The sequence below is a fragment of the Phyllobates terribilis genome, unplaced genomic scaffold (assembly GCF_046119375.1).
Source record: "Phyllobates terribilis strain yellow unplaced genomic scaffold, ASM4611937v1 Scaffold_3__8_contigs__length_932513732, whole genome shotgun sequence".
In the NCBI taxonomy this organism is placed as follows: domain Eukaryota; kingdom Metazoa; phylum Chordata; class Amphibia; order Anura; family Dendrobatidae; genus Phyllobates; species Phyllobates terribilis.
In genome coordinates, this window is record NW_027362763.1 from 443,453,548 (window position 1) to 443,475,394 (window position 21,847).

The 21,847-nt window shown below is 41.5% G+C and overlaps 1 protein-coding gene across 5 annotated transcripts in view; it reads left to right on the forward strand.

Moving 5' to 3' along the window:
• Positions 1–21,847, forward strand: part of KLHL32 (kelch like family member 32) — a 308,567-nt gene that overhangs the window by 77,187 nt on the left and 209,533 nt on the right. For 4 of the 5 annotated variants that reach the window (XR_012318437.1, XM_073675737.1, XM_073675741.1 and 1 more), the window contains exon 2: positions 8,062–8,150. Coding sequence is in view for 3 of the 5 variants with exons in the window: in XM_073675739.1 (XP_073531840.1) it covers positions 8,128–8,150 (23 nt within the window). In the remaining 2 variants the exon portion in view is untranslated. Of the gene's footprint in view, positions 1–8,061; positions 8,151–20,807; positions 20,978–21,847 lie in introns of those variants that run through there. The other variant, XM_073675740.1, reaches the window with a different exon arrangement.

The following is a 21,847-nucleotide window of genomic DNA, read 5'->3' on the forward strand; positions in this document are numbered from 1 at the left end:
AAGTCTCATTATATACGGTGGATTCACATGTACCGACAACAAAAGTGCGGCATTAGAACACCGCGTTTTGGACACAGCAAAAATACACGGCGTCCAAAGCGCTGCTTGTTGCTGATCGGGGATGTAGCAGCTAACGAAACAGCTGTGAGCTGTTAATAATAGCCAGAGACCATGTTTGCCTAATGGCACCTTCCTAGGCTAAAAATAGAGGCTCTTAGCTGCCCCAGAAACTACATGAATAGAAATGCTAATGAAAATTGGGTGAATGAGATTAGCTGACACCTAGCTCTTGTTTGGTGATGACAAGGTGTCAATTAGACCCTTTCATCACCAAACCTAATTAAAGTAAAGTAAAGAGTTAAATAAACACACAGAGACAGAGCAAACACTTTATTTGAAATACAACAGACACATTCTTAAATTAACCAATATACTCACCCCAGTTCTGACGGTAATCAAAGGGTTAATAAAGCAATGTCCCACGTTCCTTTTCAAATAACTTTATTTAGCTCCAAAAAGCATTCATTGATGTACAAAAAGCGCGTTTTTCCTGCCAAGGAGATGCAGAAACGCTGCAGAAATTTCTGCTTCAAATCCTGAACGTGCGCACATACTCTTAAAGGAGTTTTCCCACAAACAAAGTACATTTTAATTAATAGAGCTTGGAATAAAAATAAGTTCCACAATTGGTTGTGTTCTTGTGCTGAGATATTTATATGTGCCCCTGCTATGTACTCTGTAATGGCTGTGTCTGACCGTGCAGGAACATGGTCTGATCATACCACATCTCCTGGGCAGGGGAGGAAGATATATAGTATACAGACATTATAGTATATATAGTATAGTATACAGACATTACAGCAGTGCGGGGGGCGCGATTACAGCTGCCGCTTTCTATACACCAGGCGGTGACTGAACCCACGCCAGCGGCTACTGGGAGGAATATAGTTTATTTCCTCCCAGCAGCGGGGTTCTAAGTGTCAGCACCAGCCAGGTTCAGAACGCTATTAATCTGCACATTGACGCCATATCTACAGGGTAATAGCATTTTTTCACGTGAAAGATTGCCCTTAAAACACACTAAATGGCGAAAATATAAAGGTCAAGCAAATTTTCCGATCTGTATAGGGAACAACTTTCTGACACTTTTGTATCACCATTCCATCAGGGCTATTTTTGGTAGCCTCCAAACATGACCTGTTTGGGAGACCACCTCCATGGGAAAATAATTCACCCATTCAAGGTGTCTTTGATGCCCCCTGCATGATTCACCAAATTCATCAACCGAACCATTTCCCTCAGAAGACACAGAGATCTAGCTCTGCTTTGCCAGTTTATCTATGCTACTGTAGTGGTATTGTCAAACCATATCTGGACTGCCCGGCTAGAGAGTATAAAAGGTAGTAATTCTGTGAGTACAGCTTCTATCTTCCTCTTGTTAGATAATAATGTAATCTCTAAAGTCCAGGACCAGGTCTGTCATTCCCAGCATAAGAGCAACCCAGTTGTATCTGTTGACCCCGTGACCATCTTGACTTCCTTGATGGGATAAAAGACCCTCCTAAGAAGTTTCAACCAATAACCAGATGGTCAAATACTCTAAGTCATAGATCAGCTCAAAAGAATATGAAAACAGAGTGACATGACAATTAAATACATTAATATTTGTATTTAAATAATTCATAAGTAACAAACTAATTTTCCCTTTTATCTAATATATCTATCGATTTGGTCTCTTGTATATGAGCCTTCTATATAACTCCTTAAAACTGGGCGTATTATTCCTTTTTTAATATATCTCACCATTTGATATATTTTTTGCTTCTATAGTGTTCCTTGGTATATTTGTCTTATGCAATATTTTTTATACCTTAGATTGATTATTTCGTTAATCCCATTAGCTTCTCTTGGACAGAATTATCAGCAGGCTACTATATACAGTACTTCTTTTAAGGCGTATTTTTTCATTGATGTAATATTTACTATGACCGGTATTGGTATTGAGGGGTTATCTTTTGTTTTTGCATTAGAATTTTTTTGATGTAATACTTTTTGGTCACTCCTCCCAATGCATGTCATTTTATGTCTGGTGTCACTCACATAATTAATTCATTTATGAGTTTATTGTTACTTATGCATCGTTAAATACAAATATTATATTAATCTGTTTAAAGGGTAACTGTGCTTTCAAGTAATGTTTCAGAATAAGAAGTCATGTGAGTGTCCACGAGGATTAACACAATTTCTGATTATAATATGACTTACATCCTGCTTTCTCAAAAGTTTTCCCTTTTGCATCTATCTGTAATTTACAATCCACTAGTAACTGGTGGAGGCAACAAGTTGCAGTGATTTCTCCCATAAACATACAGCATCGAGAAGGGAATACCTACTCCTCATTCAATTTTTAGCCCACAGACACAAGCTGCAGCACCATGTAGGACATTATACAGCAGAGCTGAGCTGTCTTGATCTGAATCAAGTTCTGATGTGAGGTAAAACACTTGTTACAGAGCTCTGCACAATACTTTTCTGTCTGCCTCTGTCTGTTCCCTTCCTTGCTATTCTCTCTCTCCCCACACACACTCTTCATAGAGGATAATGGGCTACAGTCCCTCTCTTCTGAACAGGTCTGAACAGGTCAGACTTGAGAGTCTTTTTCACAGTGGATGGTTAGTTCAGGAGGCAGGGTTGAGAGGAAGATGTGCCTGATAAATGGGGAAGGAAAGTGATTTCTCCGATAAGATACATTACAAAGTTTCTTATAATCTCCTGTGTTATTGAAAGTACAGTTCCTTTTTAATTGTGATGTCCCTCCATTTTTTTGTCCTTTTGGGCTGACCTATGACTTATAGTATTTGGCTATCTTGTTATTGGTCTAATTCTAATGATTGAGAGGATTTATAACAATGTGTGTTGGAAATCCTTTCTAGATGTACTCTCCTGAGAAGTCTATTCATCTCACCTTAAAAGCAGTTCTACTTGAAGAGTCAATATATACTGCTTCACCTTGGGAACAGCATATATAGCAACAGACCCAAGACTCTTATGGTCCGACAAATGGTGATTGCTTGGTTAGTAGGTTCTTAACCTATCTCGGGTGAAGGGCTCAGAGATAGTTCCTTGTTTACCACAAAGCCCTGATGCTCTTAATCCTAATCCCAATCTTAAACCACAGAAAACTTTGGAATGATTTTACCAATGGCATATTGTCTCCATCTTAAATTTGTACAAAATGTTTTGCTTCGGTATAAGTAAGGTATGAGTATACTTGAAGCCAACTTCTTTGACAGATAACTCTCCCAACAACTTTTTTACAATACATTTCCTGAAACACTTGTTGTTTGGAATTCTATTCTACTTAAGACCCACACTTCGTGAACACATTAACCTCACTAATGCTGGAAGAGCGTGAGCCTTCCAACTGTAAGGAGAATGATGTTTTAAATCTGGATGTGTTCCAGAGGCTAAGGCAGAAGATCTACCGTAACCTCTAGATTTACAGTGTAGTCCTCCTTAACCTGAAAGAGTGGTAATGGCTCTACCTGTTTGAGAGCAGTAAAAGGAAGGATGACCCAGATGTTTGCAAAAGCTTTTCCAAACTTCATTTCTCAGATCAGTCTCCCTATCTTACTTACAAGAAACAAGACACATTCACCATCACATGAGGACAACTTGGCTTTGTCAGTAGTCCTAACATTATTTTCCAGTGGGCCTGAATCACAATATTCTCTCCACTTTTTCAAAAAACATTTTCTAACCCTACTATGTATCTTGACTGTGTCACCATCTGATTGCTATACAATCAGTACTTGGGTATTGCTTGTAGAACTCTCTGTTAGTGTTTTACTGGCAGACAACCTTTTAAGCTGTGCCGTGGGCATGGTATAAACATCATAATACCTAAGGCAAATCCTGGGGCCTTTCTTAGGCCTATGGCTGCCATGACAACCAATCGGTGCCCCAGCTATGCAATTGACAGATGCACCTAAGGGTTAAAGAATTGAAGGCGGCATTTACAATGTGATGGAAGTTGTTGTTTACATGCTGATAGTGTGGACCCTGCCATACTATTAACTCATGGGGCTTGAAGGGGTTAAACAGGGTTAAACAGCAAGATAATTTTCTGTATTTGGACTGGTTTACTCAGGTACAAGCAACAATGGTTATTTTTTAATGCATTTTTGATTCTTGTACTGTTTTTCTTTGGAGGCTTTGTTAAGCTTTAATTTAGTTTTGTTACATTTTCTTTCACTTCTCAAGTATCTACTGTTCAGAAACTCTTGGTGTGAACTGCTGTTCTTCACGGGGAATAATAAGTTCCACTTTTAAGGCAATTACATAGCTAAAAGTAACAGCTTTGAAAGTGCTGAATACAATTCCTTAGCTTTGACAGACCTAACTACTCTCCTTGCTGAACAATTCCCTCAAGTAAGGGTCTGACATTAACATTCTCTATTGTTATATTGTGGCACGTCCATGTACATGAGCATTACATCTTTATCACTCCTCGGCCAAATTTACAGTGAAACTCAATGCATAAGTTGTAACTAGAGTTTTAATCAACATTCCTTCAACTTGCTTCGATCTTCTTCCCAAACTCACAGTTTTCACTAAAATCAGCCTACAACCATGCAAATCCAATTCTTAAAATGTCTCAAAAGGCACCTATGATTGATTTCAGATGAGCATGTCACAGGTCCAATATTTCTCCCATTATACTCTCATCTGATAATGGTCTTACTGTTCAGGTGAGGGATGACTTACTTTAACATCAGATGAGAGTTGTGATATGGAACCCAGGGTTATCTAAGAGGACCAGAATAACTTATTTTTGGAATAGAAAGGAGCCTAGTCAGGAAGACCTTAGGTGCTTGTTGGGAAGAATTAACAATTTTTTATTGTGGCTTGAGGTGGCGTTTCATTCAGCCAAACATACAGTATTGTGCAAAAGTTTTAGGCAGGTGTGGAAAAATCACTGCAAAGTAACCATGCTTTTAGACATAGAAGTGTTACTAGTTTATATTTTAAAGTGAATGAACAAAAGAGAAATCTACCTCCTTTTTCCTTTAAGACAACATCAAAGCATCAATTCTTCTAGGCACAATTGTACACAGTTTTTGAAGTAGCTTGACAGGGAGGTGGTTCCAAACATCTTGGAGAATTAATCACAGGTTCTCTGTAGATGTAGGCCTTCGCAAGTCTTTCTGTCTCTTCATGTAATCCCACAAAGCCATGATGTTGTTGAGATCAGGGCTTTGTAAGGGTCATATCATCACTGCCAGTACTTCTTGTTGATAAAGCTAGCTCTTAAAGGGGTTGTCTGGCTTTAGGCTACAAGTCTAGAGTCACTCTATGTGTCTGCAGACTTGCGAATCCTCACATTGCACACACTGCTGCTCAGTGAGGATTCTCTGGTGCCAGGAGCGGACAGTCATGTGATTGCAAATATTCGATTTGCATACTCCCAGCCACATTCTGACTAGACTGTGTCCGTCTTCGCTCAATACACTTGCATTGAGCGTGGTAAGTCACATACTTGCCAGAGAATCCTCCGTGCGATGTGAGGATTCACCAGTGTGCAGTCATGCAGTGTCTGCAGACTTGTACTCTAAGGCTGGACAAGCCCTTTAATGGTATTGGCTGTACGTTTTAAGTCATTGTCCTGCTGCAGAATAAATTTGGAGCCACCCAGATGCTATTGTATGATACATAAGTACCTACCTGTATTTCTCAGCATTGAGAACACCATTAATCTTGACCAAATCCCCAACTCCATTTACTGAAATACAATCCCAAACTTGCAATGAATCTCCACCATGCTTCTCTTTTGCCAAAAGGCACTCATTATTAAACTGCCTTCTGTTACAGCCAAATATTTTGAATTCTGACTCATCAGCCTATAGTACTTGCTGAGACTTTTGTGCACTGCGGTCACTTGGCCTTGTTTCCATGCAATTTTTCCATTAAGACCACTTCTGCTCATTCTTCTCCGAACAGTAGATGGGTGTAGCTGTGTCCTACTGGTTGCTGCCAGTTCTGAGCTTATGGCACTGCTGTACATATTCTGGATTCAAAGGGAAGTTAAGTAAGTAAGCATTGTGTGTCTTTCATTTGCTGCACTTTTTCCTTGACCAACCACTGTGTGTACAGACCTCAATGCTGCCCATTTCCTGGCGTCCTCAATGCAGATAAATACAGGCAGATATTTATCCTCCATGCAATACCATCAGGAAGGCATCTGATTGGCTCCAAATTTATTCTGCAGAAGGACAATGACCCCAATCATACTGCCAGTGTCATTAAGGACTTTCTTCAGCATAAAAAAGAACAAGGAGTCCTGGAAGTGATGATATGGCCCCTACAGAGCCCTGATCTCAACATCTTTGAGTATTTCTGGGATTACATGAAGAGACCGAAGTATTTGTAAAAGCCTACATCAAAAGAAGATCTGTGGCCATTTCTCTTAGATGTTTGGAATACCATCCCTGAAAAGTTCCTTACAAAACTGCATACAGGAAGAGGTAGAAAAATTCATACTTTGATGCTATTTTGAAGGTAAAAGGTGTTCACGCCAATTATTGATTTGATTTAGGTTTCTCTTTTGTTCATTCACTTTGCATTTCGGTAGTTGATAAAAATAACCTATTAACATTTTATTTTCGAAAGCATTCTTACCTTACATATTTTTTTTCACATCTGCGTAAAAGTTTTGCTCAGTACTTTAAATCTCAGATAAACACAGGCAAGTTTGACTAACAGTTGTGCAGCTTTCTGCTTGACAATTTCAGTCTTCTCGGTTTTTAAAGGAATTGGAAAAGAGTTAGTAATACTTTAAGGGACCAATACATATTAGACTAAAGTCGGCTGAACTCACCATTATCAGCGGGATCCGGCACTGTCGGGGGACACAAAAATCTGGCCTGCTTTATTTTAGCGGCCACTCCTTTTGCTCTCCCTGGAGATAAGCCGATTCCATATAGCTGACCGTTCCTGTGGTAGGGAGTCAGGGGAGATAGCTGCTGTGTGTTGGAGCCTTTAGTAGTAAGTACTATTGCCTTCCAGCACTGGGGTCCCAGGTTTGAATCTAATGAACTGACAACATCTGTGTAGCTTTAGTATGTTCTCCATGGGTTTGCATGGGTTTCAAAAGGGCTCTTCGGTTTCTTCCCACACTCCAAAACGCACACTGATAGGTAGTTTGCTTCCTATGAAACTGGCTTTAGTGTATGTATATATTGGAAATAGGAAATTAAACTGTGAATTATATTTCGGACTGTTACTCTTGTGGATGTTGATAATCTCTTTACAACAATTTGGACTATGTTGGTGGTATATATAAATAATAAATATAATGTTTACACATTTCATTAGAACACCCGGGAGCACGGATTATTAGTGGATGCATTTGCTTCTACTAGAAATAAGTATTGTGATAAATAGAGAAAAATTAAATTGGACTCCACAAATTGAAATTTATTTTGATCAATCATCAGTATCCCTGAAACTCATATATTAATGCAGGAAAACTGATGTAATGGGATGCACTGGAAATGGCGTGCCTCAACATTAAAGGGAATCTGTCAGCAGGTTTTTGCTACCTCAGCTGAGAGCAGTATGATGTAGAGAAAGAGACCCTGAATCCATTGATGTATCACTAAGTTTGCTGGGTGCAGCAGTTTGGCAATGCAGCAGAGCTGAAAAAGCTAACCCCGCCCACACCAGGCTCTCTGTGTTCAATGTCTATAGACAGTAAACTGCTTATCTCAGCATGGGGCGGAGTCAGATAAGAGCCTGCACTTCAGTTTGTCCAGGCAATGATGATCACCAGGTGATAAAACCTTTAGTCTAAGTAAACAGCACACAGCCTGACATGTGACACGTCATTGAATTCAGTGTTTTAACCCCTACCTCATGCTGTCTTCAGATTACATAGCAAAAACCTGCTGACAGATTTCCTTTAAGCTTCAAGGTCTTGTCATATATCAGAATTTTTTTCCCGCTTTTTTTTTTTCCTTTACAAATTATCATATTTTTCTAATTATTTATATTTGATTGCAGCTGGAATGCTTGTTTGTTCCTTCTCTAAATCTTAAGTGTGAAGACTCAGAGGAACCGACCTGGACGATGCCTTCTGAGATATGCCTCAGGTAAATGTGCCGTGCACTTCTTCCAAGCTCTGAGAGCTTGTCATCCTCATTTAGATTGTTCTTAATTGAAACCTCTTTCAGGTTAGTCAGGCAGATGTGAATTGAAAGCTTTGTCTGTTTTGTTTGGTTAAGCACTTAAAAAGAGACTTTCGGAAACTACATGGTCTTACAATGGTTATTTCTGAAATTTCTAAACTATCAACATAAGGCTTTCGTGGCATTACAAACATAAAGCCTAACAACAGCCTGTTTGACCCACAATGTGCTAGCTAATCAAGGTGCAGTTGATTAAAGGGTTGTTAAGGACTGTGTTATTTATGACCCATCCCTAGGATAGGACATTGATATCAGATTGACTGATTCGGTCCTACAAAAAGGCACCCTCACCTATTAGCTATTATAAACTCCAGTGTTGGCTAGATGTAAAGCGTGAACCGAACTAAAAGAGCACAACCAATTACACTGTGCAATTGTCCTTCTCAGGCTGCAGCTCAGCTCCTATTGCAGTGAATAAGAGCTGAGCTGCAGTACCAGAGAAAGGCTATTACACAGTATCTGAAGATGTGCTCTTTTGACTAGAGCTCATCTGGGATGAAAATGGGGGTCAGACACCCACATACCTGAAAGTGATGACCTATCTTGAACGTAGATCATTATTATGTAACCTAGATACTTGCGAGCTACAGACCAGGCTTTGGTATAAAAGCGACTCCAGCTCAATATAAAAAATATAAATTTTATTGAAACAAGGTAAAAGCATAGGTATTAAAAACAAGACAAAAGGGAACCTCCAAAACGGGGAGACACAGTAGTTACGCAGTCCCCAAAGGTACTGTGACGGCTTAGAATAATACACAAATAAGTAAGTATAGTAAAAGGGTATGACCCAACAAATAAGTAAATCTTAAATATGACAGTATAGGAGATATTGGTGTGTGTCTCAAATGTATCAAGATGCATAACATCACTTCACAAGATCACAAAATAATCATAGGAAATCTATAGCCAATCCTATATATCCTAAATGAAAGATGTCAATATCATAGTTATCTGCCAGCAGGTAAGAGTTGGTCTTTATAATGAGTATCACTGAATAAAGTGCATAGTGTAATCTCTAATCTGTCATAGATGACAGCCTAATATAGCTAACCACCTTGGAGTGTCCACCACCTAGAGTGTCATGAGGGAGACACGACACTATTAATCCCTGGTCCGGTACTCAGCTAATTAGGTAACGTGATCCCCACAATTCACTTGATATATCTGGTAACAGTTTATACCACTCCATATCCATAATCAGACTTTATATTAAGCATTTTGCATTCATACTTATTAGACACCTCATACCTTATCATTGCCCAGCCAAGGTGTGTGGCTGGCAGGGATCTAGGATATATGTTATACATTTTTATTTATGCTGTCGTTGGAAATATGTGATTAATCATTATTAATCATTATTGAAGTAGTGGAATACCATTTTAAATTAATAATAACAATTCTATAATGATGCTACGGAATGATAAGTGAGGAGGGCAAGCATTTTACCTCTTTGTGGCTGTAGATTTTCCTGTATTTCTATGTTCTATGAGGCATACAACATAAACCTGAGACTTAAAAGGATTTTCCCACAAAGTATATTTCACTAATAGATCTTGGAATAAAAAGAAGTTTCACAATTCGATGTGTTTAAAAAAAATGTTCCTGTGCTGAGATAATCTTAAAAATGTGCCCCTGCTGTGTACTGTGTAATGGCTGTGTCTTACCGTGCAGGGCTGCTATAGTTCATGCCCTGAACATATCACAGCTCCTGGCCAGGGCAGGATGATAAAGAGAGTATACAGACAGGACTGCATGGGATCTGGGATGCAGTTTTCTGTGAGGTAAAACATGTTTAAAAACCAGCAGCAAAAGCTTTACCTCACAGAAATAATCATTTGCAATCCCCTGCTGTCCTGTCTGTGTGCTCTTTTGTTTACTCCCCTGCCCAGGAGCTGTGGCATGATCAAACCATGCTCCAGCACGGTCAGACACAGACATTACACAGTACATTGCAGGGGTACATACATAAGATTATCTCAGTACAGGAACATTTTTTAAACACATCTAAAATGTGTAACTTATTATTTCAATATCTATTGATTAAAATGTACTTCGTTCATGGGAAAACCCCTTTTACCCCTTTCTGACATTGTTCGTAACAACACGTCCCTGTGCCCCGGGCCTTATGAACCAGGTACGTATTATTACGACAATGTGATCGCGCCCGCACACAAGCTGTGTGGGCGTGATTGCCGTCGGATGTCAACTGATTCTGACAGCTGACACCTGGCACTCAGTGCCAGCAGCAGTGCCCGCACTGCTCCCAGCACTTTAACCCCCTAAATGCTGCGATCGTAGCATTAGCGAGTGAGCAGTTGGACAGAAGTCCCCTGCTCTTGGTACGGAGACCCCGCGCAGGGTCCCGATCGTTGCCATAGTGACCCGATGTTGTGATGACGACATCCGGGTCACCAGGCCCTAGTTAGTTTGATCATGCGCAGTGCATGATCAAGCTAACTTGTGTCTGCACGGCTGACAGTTTAAAGGTATAGCAGTGATCCAGCACTGCTATTCTTTATAACTGTGATCAGACTGCTAAAAGTAAAAGTCTCATAGTGGGACTAAGTAAAAAAAGTAAAAAAAAGTTGTAAAAATATTTTAAAAAATAAATAAAAATAAATATACAGTACAGACCAAAAGTTTGGACACGCCTTCTCATTTAAAGATTTTTCTGTATTTTCATGACTATGAAAATTGTACATTCACACTGAAGGCATCAAAACTATGAATTAGCACATGTGGAATTATATACTTAACAAAAAAGTGTGAAACAACTGAAAATATGTCTTATATTCTAGGTTCTTCAAAGTAGCCACCTTTTGCTTTGATGACTGCTTTGCACACGCTTGGCATTCTCTTGATGAGCTTCAAGAGGTAGTCACCGGAAATGGTTTTAACTTCACAGCTGTGCCCTGTCAGGTTTAATAAGTGGGATTTCTTGCCTTATAAATGGGGTTGGGACCATCAGTTGTGTTGTGCAGAAGTCTGGTGGATACACAGCTGATAGTCCTACTGAATAGACTGTTAGAATTTGTATTATGGCATGAAAAAAGCAGCTTAGTAAAGAAAAACAAGTGGCCATCATTACTTTAGGAAATGAAGGTCAGTCAGTGCGAAAAATTGGGAAAACTTTGAAAGTGTCCCCAAGTGCAGTTGCAAAAACCATCAAGTGCTACAAAGAAACTGGCTCACATGAGAACTGCCCCAGAAAAGGAAGACTAAGAGTCACCTGTGCTTCTGAGGATAAGTTTATCTGAGTCACCAGCCTCAGAAATTGCAGGTTAACAGCAGCTCAGATTAGAGACCAGGTCAATGCCACACAGAGTTCTAGCTGCAGACACATCTCTTCAACAGCTGTTAAGAGGAGACTTTGTGCAGCAGGCCTTCATGGTAAAATAGCTGCTAGGAAACCACTGCTAAGGACAGGCAACAAGCAGAAGAGACTTGTTTGGGCTAAAGAACACAAGGAATGGATATTAGACCAGTGGAAATCTGTGCTTTGGTCTGATGAGTCCAAATTTGAGATCTTTGGTTCCAACCACCGTGTCTTTGTGCGACGCAGAAAAGGTGAACGGATGGACTCTACATGCCTGGTTCTCACCGTGAAGCATGGAGGAGGAGGTGTGATGGTGTGGGGGTGCTTTGCTGGTGACACTGTTGGGGATTTATTAAAAATTGAAGGCATACTGAACCAGCATGGCTACCACAGCATCTTGCAGCGGCATGCTATTCCATCCGGAATGACCCCAAACACACCTCCAGGCTGTGTAAGGGCTATTGGGGTGCTACGCCAGATGACCTGGCCTCCACAGTCACCAGACCTGAACCCAATCGCTATGGTTTGGGGTGAGCTGGACCGCAAAGTGAAGGCAAAAGGGCCAACAAGTGCTAAGCATCTCTGGGAACTCCTTCAAGATTGTTGGAAGACCATTTCCGGTGACTACCTCTTGAAGTTTATCAAGAGAATGCTAAGAGTGTGCAAAGCAGTCATCAAAGCAAAAGGTGGCTACTTTGAAGAACCTAGAATATAAGTCATATTTTCAGTTGTTTCACACATTTTTGTTAAGTATATAATTCCACATGTGTTAATTCATAGTTTTGATGCCTTCAGTGTGAATGTACAATTTTCATAGTCATGAAAATACAGAAAAATCTTCAAATGAGAAGGTGTGTCCAAACTTTTGGTCTGTACTGTATATGTATATACACTGCTCAAAAAATAAAGGGAACACTTAAACAATAGATTATAACTCCAAGTAAATCAAACGTCTGTGAAATCAAGCTGTGCACTTAGGAAGCAACACTGATTGACAATCAATTTCACATGCTGTTGTGCAAATGGAATAGACAATAGATGGAAATTATTGACAATTATCAAGACCCACGCAATAAAGGAGTGATTCTGCAGGTGGGGACCACAGACCACATCTCAGTACCAATGCTTTCTGGCTGATGTTTTGGTCACTTTTGAATGTTGGTTGTGCTTTCGCACTCGTGGTAGCATGAGACGGACTTTACAACCCACAGAAGTTGCTCAGATAGTGCAGCTCATCCAGGATGGCACATCAATGCGAGCAGTGGCAAGAAGGTTTGCTGTGTCTGTTAGCGTAGTGTCCAGAGGCTAGAGGCGCTACCGGGAGACAGGCCAGTACACCAGGAGACGTGGAGGGGGCCGTAAGAAGGCAACAACCCAGCAGCAGGACCGCTACCTCCGCCTTTGTGCAAGGAGGAACAGGAGGACCACTGCCAGAGCCTTGCAAAATGACCTCCAGCAGGCCACAAATGTGCATGTGTCTGCACAAACGGTTAGAAACCGACTCCATGAGGGTGGTATGAGGGCCCGACGTCCACAGATAGGGGTTGTGCTCACAGCCCAACACTGTGCAGGACGCTTGGCATTTGCCACAGAACACCAGGAATGGCAAAGTCGCCATTGGCGCCCTGTGCTCTTCACAGATGAAAGCAGGTTCACCCTGAGCACATGTGACAGATGTGACATGGAGGCGCCGTGGAGAGCGATCTGCTGCCTGCAACATCCTTTAGCATGACCGGTTTGGCAGTGGGCCAGTAATGGTGTGGGGTGGCATTTGTTTGGAGTGCCGCACAGCCCTCCATATGCTCGCCAGAGGTAGCCTGACTGCCATTAGGTACCGAGATGAGATCCTCAGACCCCTTGTGAGACCATATGCTGGTGCGGTTGGCCCTGGGTTTCTCCTAATGCAGGACAATGCCAGACCTCATGTGGCTGGAGTGTGTCAGCAGTTCCTGCAAGACGAAGGCATTGAAGCTGTGGACTGGCCTGCCCGTTCCCCAGACCTGAATCCGATTGAGCACATCTTGGAGATCATGTCTCACTCCATCCACCAACGTCACGTTGCACCACAGACTGTCCAGGAGTTGGCGGATGCTTTAGTCCAGGTCTGGGAGGAGGTCCCACAGAACACCATCCGCAACCTCATCAGGAGCATGCCCAGGCGTTGTAGGGAGGTCATACAGGCACGTGGAGGCCACACACAATACTGAGCCTCATTTTGACTTGTTTTAAGGACATTACATCAAAGTTGGATCAGCCTGTAGTGTGTTTTTCCACTTTAATTTTGGGGGTGACTCCAAATCCAGGCCTCCATTGGTTAATAAATTTAATTTCCATTGATGATTTTTGTGTGATTTTGTTGTCAGCACATTCAACTTTGTACAGAACAAAGTATTCAATGAGAATATTTCATTCCTTCAGATCTAGGATGTGTTATTTGAGTGTTCCCTTTATTTTTTTGAGCAGTGTAATATACTATACACACACACATATATATATATATATATATATATATATATATATATATATATATAGTACCCATAAATAAATATTATGAAAAAACAATAAAAGTACACATATTTGGTATCGCTGCGTCATGAACGACCTGACCTATAAAACTGCCCCACTATTTATCCCTTTAGTGAACACAGTAAAAAAATAAATGAAAAATGAAGCAAAAAACAGTGCTTTATCATTCTCTCGAACAAAAAGTGGAATAAAACACGATCAAAAAGACAAATGTAAATAAAAATGGTACCGCTGAAAACGTCATCTGGTCTCACAAAAAACAAGTCACAATACAGCTCCATCAGCTGAAAAGTAAAAACGCTATAGCTCTCAGAATGAAGCGATGCAAAAAAAAAAAATTTCTATAAAATAGTTTTTATTGTGTAAACATAAAAAAATTATATAAATGTAGTATCACTGTAAACATAAATCTGCCTTATCAATTTTACCATACGCGGAACAGCATAAAAAAACAGAAAAGAATTCCTGAATTGTTGGTTTTTGTTTATTCTGTCTCCCAAAAATTGGAATAGAAAGCGATCAAAAAATGTCATGTGCCCAAAAATTGTACCAATAAAAACGCAAAAAACAAGCCCTTACATGGCTCTGTAGGCCGAAATATGGAAAAATTATAGTTCTTAAAATATGGCGATGCAAAAACTAGTCTTTGCAACAAAAAAAAGTGTCTTTTAGTGCGTGAAAGCTGCCAAACATAAAAACCCAATATGAATCTGGTATCGCTGTAATCGCACTGACCCGAAGAATAAAGTCGTCTAATTCCTAATACCGCACAAGGAACGGTGTGAAAAATAAATAAAACCAATTCTTCACCTGGTGCTGACTTGTTCATTCTGCCTCCCAAAGATCGCAGTATGGCGTGGTCACATTTATCCTGCGCTCTGCGCTGACCGCTTACACCGGGGTTTCCGTGTAAATCTCTGAAATCTCTGATTCAGACGGAACCCCCAGCGGAAGATTCCCTGTAATGAGGCAGATGGAGGCAACGTGGACGTCGTCTGGCCTGTGATCCCACAGACCAAAAAAAAAGCACTCGGGGATCGCCCCCTTCATCCCTGTATATATGGCCCCCCTCATGCCGCATTCCTGTATGTATGGCCCCTCTCATGCCTCATCCCTGTTTGCATGGTCCCCCTCATCCTTGTACACATGGCCCCCCTCATCCTTGTATGCGTGACCCATGGGAGTGGTGAATATTCATGGCTTTTAATAGCGGGCAAGCTGACAGCCGAGCGCAGAAGGAGCCGCGCTGCAGCTACAGTGTGCACGCTATTGGGAGAATGAATGGTCACTGCTCCCCTCGCACGCATTCCTGCCGTGGGGAGCAGTGACTATTCCGGCACAGAGCGAGATGCAGCGTTGGAGGAGAGAGGAGGCGAGTATGAAAGTTTATTTTTTTTCTGTGCAGCGTGACGGGGATCGGGGCGTGCCAAACATACCTGGATGAGGGGGGCAATACATGCAGGGATGAAGGGTGACCGTGCCATACATACCGGCATGAGGGATGAGGGGGACCATATATACAGGGATAAAGTGTGCCATGCGTACCAGGAGCCACTCTGCGGGCACAGTGTTCCGGTTATTAAGGAAAATTAATATTCACTGATCCCCATGTCCACAGCTACAGTATTTATGTATATCGGACTATAAGACGCACAACCGACTTTCCTCCAAAATTTTGGAGGAAAAAAGTGCGCCTTATGGTCCGAAAAATACGGTATCTTGTTGTGTAAATGCCCCTTTACTCTTACTCTTGTGAACAGGGATGAAGACAATAGTCTTGTATTGTTAACCTTAGTTCTGACTTTTTATTATGTTTATTTTGGTGCCAGCTGAAAGGAAGGAGATATGGAGGTAAAGCTTATATATCTTCTTTTCACTCACTACACAACAAATTTAGCAGAAAGTATATAGCATTTGTCACAGTTCTTTATTAATGACAGTGGGAAGCAGAACTGCTTAAATAAGATACTGAGAATAGGAGCCTTTATTCCCTATGGACTTGTAAAGGAACTTTATGATAGAAAGTGTTTAATATGCTTGAAAATGAGGGATTTGAGCCATTTTACTGTTCACTTACATTGAATAATAAGAACAGACGGAAAACAATGCTTTATTAATGTAGCTCTGTGGCACCACATGATGCTCTCTTATGTCTGGAAGATCACTTAGACGCATGGCTGAAAAGATGTTCAGAAATGCTATGAGTTGTTATGTATTTTAAAGCAAATCCTTTAGTAATGGGATGTAAGAAATGTAAAATTAAGTTTAATTAAGCTTAAAAAATAAAATCAAACAAAGAAAAAATTACTATATAACTTATTTACGTAAAATTTACTTTCATTGTGCAAAAATAAAGAAATGCTTAAAAGTAAAATATTAAGGGCTCGCTCACACGAGCGAATACGATACGATATACTTTATTGATCCCAAGGGAATTGCAGCATCACAGCAGCTCAACATAAACAAGAACATGAAATAAAAAACAAAACAGTACATATTAACAGAAGAATGTCATCCATTAGTATTATTCCTGACAGGTTATACACAGGTCCTGGGGTGGATTAAGAATAGCAAGGGCCCCGGGCAGTTTAGAAGGTGCGGGCACACACCTACCTGATGTATCACATGTCACATGATCCCCTGTGATAGATCATGTGATAGTTCACGTGAAATTAATTTGGCACAATATTAATTAGAATCATTTTTTTAGGCAGTGTGCCCACTATGCGTTTTTTAAGCGTTTCCGCAGAGGCAATTCCGCTGCAGAAACACTTTAAAAACGCTTGGTAGAAGGTCTGCCATGTTCCCCAATGATAATCCGCATGTACTGTGCTCATGCTGCGTAAATTTCCGATGCGGATTATCATTGCAGAAAAAAACGCAGCACTACCAATTATTTTGCGGAAGCGCTGCGTTTTCGCTGCCATTGACTTGCATTGGAACGCATGGATTACGCATCACTGATGGCACCTTCTGATGGCCCCCGGTGTCTTTATCCGATGCGTCCTGGCTTGCCGGCAGCTCGCGATGGTCTCAAAAGGACCTGCTGTGACGTCATTTAGTCATGTGATGGGTCACGAGGCCGCTGATGTCGGCAGGCCATCAGAAAGTAATTATATATTTATTTTTTATTTTTTACCATTCTTTTGCATGGATTTATATAGTGTGACCAAGTTGTCAAGCACTTTCCAAGTGATGCTAAAATCGCTTGGAAAGTGCTTGTCAACCCGCATGCAGAAATGAATGTGAAGAACGCTTCACATCAGCTTGTCCCTGGCAGTAAAAACGCATGTACAATCCGCATGCGTTTTTTCTGCCAGGGAGATGCAGAAACGCTCGAAAAAAATCCGGAGCATTTCTGCATCGTGGGCACATAGCCTTACATTAATTGTATGACTCAATATTGAGAACACGTAGCCATCTATACTCGGCGGGAGGCCGCACGGCGCCATCTATACACAGCGGGAGGCCGCACAGCGCCATCTATACACAGCGGGAGGCCGCACGGCGCCATGTATACACAGTGGGAGGCCGCACGGTGCCATCAATACACAGCAGGAGGCCACACGTAGCCATCTATAGACAGCGGGAGGCCGCACATAGCCATCTATACACAGCGGGAGGCCGCACATAGCCATCTATACGCAGCGGGAGGCCGCACGTAGCCATCTATATGCAGCGGGAGGCCGCACGTAGCCATCTATACACAGCGGGAGGCACTGCTCCATCTACACACAGCAGGAGGCCACATGTAGCCATCTATACACAGCGGGAGGCCGCACGTTGCCATCTATATACAGCGGGAGGCCACACATAGCCATCTATACACAGCGGGATAGCGCACGTAGCCATCTATACACAGCGGGAGGCCGCACGTAGCCATCTATACACAGCAGGAGGCCGCACGGCGCCATCTATACACAGCGGAAGGCCGCACGGCGCCCCCCCCCAGAGACAGCGGGAGGCCACACGCAGTCACGCACACACACATATGCAGACATATACATACACGCATAAGCACATTTGAAACACAAAAATACATATAAACAGACATCACACAATGATATCTGCACACACACTCACTCAATCACACGCACTCAATCACACACACTCTCACACATACTCTAACACACACTCACCATCCCCCGGCTCCAGTCCTCCTGCTCTTCTCCGGTGCAGCAGTGCAGGCCGGGCGCGCACTGCGTGACGTCACAACTAGGAGACACGGCCGCGCACAGGGCCGTGTCTTCTAGCTGTTATGCGGCCGGGCCAACACAGGGAAGTTAACAGCTGCAGTGCTGGCCCGGCCAAAGAAGAAGTAGTGGCCGTGCGCCGCTGCTGGGGGAGCGGTCCGTGGGCCCCCCCGCCACTGTCTGCCGGTATGCGCCGCACATCTAATGAGGGCAAACTGGCCATAGACACCCTGGAGCCCTGGGGCCCCGGGCGGTAGCCCATATTGCCCTCATTATAATCCGCCTGTGCACAGGTCATACACAATTATCCACAGGCTATACACACGTAGTGCCTAATAAAACATCAATTCACTTTGTGGATTTTCCACTTAGGTAGTTGTTGTACATTCCCATAGCAGACGGCACAAACGATTTCCGGTATCGTTCCTTCTTACACCTTAATAGGATCATATGGTTACTGAAGGTGCTCCTCTGCCTTATGAACAGCTCATATAATGGGTGTGCGTTATTGCTCATTATTGCCAAACACTCTTTCCTCCACTACCTTCTCAAAAGTGGCAAGATAGCAGCCAGCAGCCGAGCTTGTCTTCTTGATACGCTTATTTAGCTTATTAGCACCAGTATACTACATCCCCAGCATATGACTGCGAAAAAGATGGTACTTGCCACTTCGGACTGGTAGAACATTTCTAACATTTTGCTGCACTCATTGAACGACCTTAGTTTCTGTAGGAAGTACAGTTTGCTAATCCCCTTGTAAATCTTCTCAGCATGGCACCTCCAGTCCAGTTTGCTATCCAAGTGGACCCCCAAATATTTTTAACTCTCAACCTGCTTCACTTCCTGCCCAGCAATAGTGACAGGTGAACAGTCCATCCTTCTCCTGCTATAGTTCACCACCAGCTCCTTAGTTTTCTTTATGTTTAGTTGTAAATAGTTAGCCTGCACCAATCCACAAAATCCAACACCACCCTCCATTATTTCTCCTCACCCAGGCCCCCCCTAATGCACTACAATGGAGTCATCCGAGAATTTTTGGAGGTGGCAAAAATCAGATTTATACTGAAAATCTGCTGTATACATCACCAATAGAAAAGGTGAAAGCACCGTTCCCTGAGGGGCACCTACACTGCTCACTAGTCTGCCAGACACAACCACTCCTATCTGTACAGACTGTGGCCTGACTGACAGGTAGTCCGTTATCCAATTTCTCATCCCCTCCTCCACCTTCATATCAGTCATCTTTTTACATAGTAAGACTGGCTGTAAGGTATTGAACGCACTGGAAAAGTCAATGAACATTGCGCGTATAGTGGTTCCTTCATTGTCTAAAAAAATCCAAAAATGAATGTACTGTATGTAACAGAGACATAACAGCATCGTCCAAGAATAACTTGAACGAGTGTTATCCAATGTTTTATTGGATAGCACTCATTCAAATGTTATACTGTGGGGCAGTGCAGATTTGCGTTTTTTTCTCTACAGATCGAATTGGTCTATGGAAAAAAAACGCAGCATGCTTCGAGTGGCTCCAAAAATTGGATCACGCGCACCCATTCACGTCTATGGGTGTGTGTAATAGATAGATATAGATGGAGACAATAGAGGAGATGGAGAAATTAAGTTCGCTGTCTTCTCTGCACCTGTGAGATGGCAGGGTTGTGTTTTGAATTTTTAGATGTTTTGTATACATATATATATTTTTGAATCAAGAGGGGATTAGAGGGAGAGAAAATAGGAAGCGCAGGCTTCTAAGTGTAGTAGTTAGATTCTAAGGGTATATACTCAGTATAAATCCACTCACCTATTTGGTGTCTTGAGGTTCTGCATGTAAATCCAATCAGTGGATCACTCTATTCCTCTTTCCATTCAGTTTGCTGCAGAAATCTGGGACCACTGGACAGTGCTTTCATGGGCGATACCACTCTGTAAATGTTTTTCCCAGCAATATGCGCTCCTGAAGGATGATGATGGAACTTGATATTCTGATTCAAAGATAATTTTTATTTCAAACTAAAATACAACCGGTTTTGACTTCTTTGAGCCTTCCTCAGGTATAATATCATGCATATAAACAGATCTATCTACACACATTTTATAGTAGATATCCCTGCTTGTCATTTTGGGTGGGGACTGAAAGATCTGTTTTTCAGACACACCCAGATACGATATGCAGGATTTTGCACTCTGAGGAATCCAACAAAACCCATATACTAAATGACTTTTATACAGTTTTTTTTCATCAAAAATTTTTTTTTTGCACAACAATTTTTTTCACACAGAAATTATTTTCGTGTATTAATCATCCTTCAGGAGCGCATATTGCTGGGAAAAACATTTAGAAATATCTTTTTAAGCTTTTTTAATTTTTCACTTTTATTTTTTGTTTCATTGCTTGTTCTAGGTAATGCAAGAATGACATTCTTGTATGAAGCTAAGCTAAAGGGCAGTGCCACACATAGATGGAACTTGGGAGACCTCCAACTGTCATGACACCTATCAGCACTCTGCGATCGCAACGTCATTAAAATGCTGCACCTGTCGCTCCTATTCCTGACAGATGCTGTGTAACATAACCGGCAACTGCCAGGCATGATGTGGGCCCAGCTCCTGAGCCTGCTCAATGCATGGTTACCCGATGTGAGACATTCTATTACGTGCTTTGTCAGAAAGGAGTTTCCCATATATAACAGGTATAATTTATTCACAGGATGGGTGATAAATTTATGATCGCTGAGGGTCTGACCCTGTGTGAATGAACCAATACTGAATATGTGCTCCATTACTCCATTAGTAAGCAGACCAATAAGTGACACTCCGTTGAAATTGGGGTCTCTGTCCATACATCATGCTACTCTCAGATGGGGGAGCAAAAACCTGATGACAGATTTGTGTGCTCTGGAAATCATAGATTTAAAATTCCAAACTCTGCAGATAGATGAGTTATGAGCTTGTTGATTCTTGTTAGTATAGGGTTTTGAGGCTTAGAGGGAACTCTGAATACAATAGAATTAATGGGAGAGGAGTAAGACGAAAACTCATGTCTATTCACGAGTAACAATAAAGAAAAATGTTAAAAAAAAAAATCAAATAAAATTGTTTGGACTTCACAGGTTCTATTACTTCCAATATGAAGCCAATATATCAAATATACCAAAGGTGAACATAATGCTTGTTCAGATGCACTAGAGCTCCAGGGTTGAAAGAGTCCAGCGCAGAACGGTGAGCTGACGGAAAAGGTGGACATCACCTTTGGAGTATTTGTCCCTAGGAAAGGTCCCGACTCCCCACTTCGAACTCTTTACTCATACAGATGTGAAACACACTCACCGCACTCTCTTAATCATAGCCAATGCCAAATTTGCTTTATTATGCTTTATTAGTACTACTACTTAGAATGGTTACAACTATTACTTAGTACTACCCCTACCTTGTTGCAAAGCATAGTAAATATAGCTGAATAATAGGATTAAAAATATATTATTATAATAAATGTCACTACAGCAATACAAAAGATTGGTATCAAATTAAGTTTGCAATTCCTAATCTGCTTCTAATCCCAA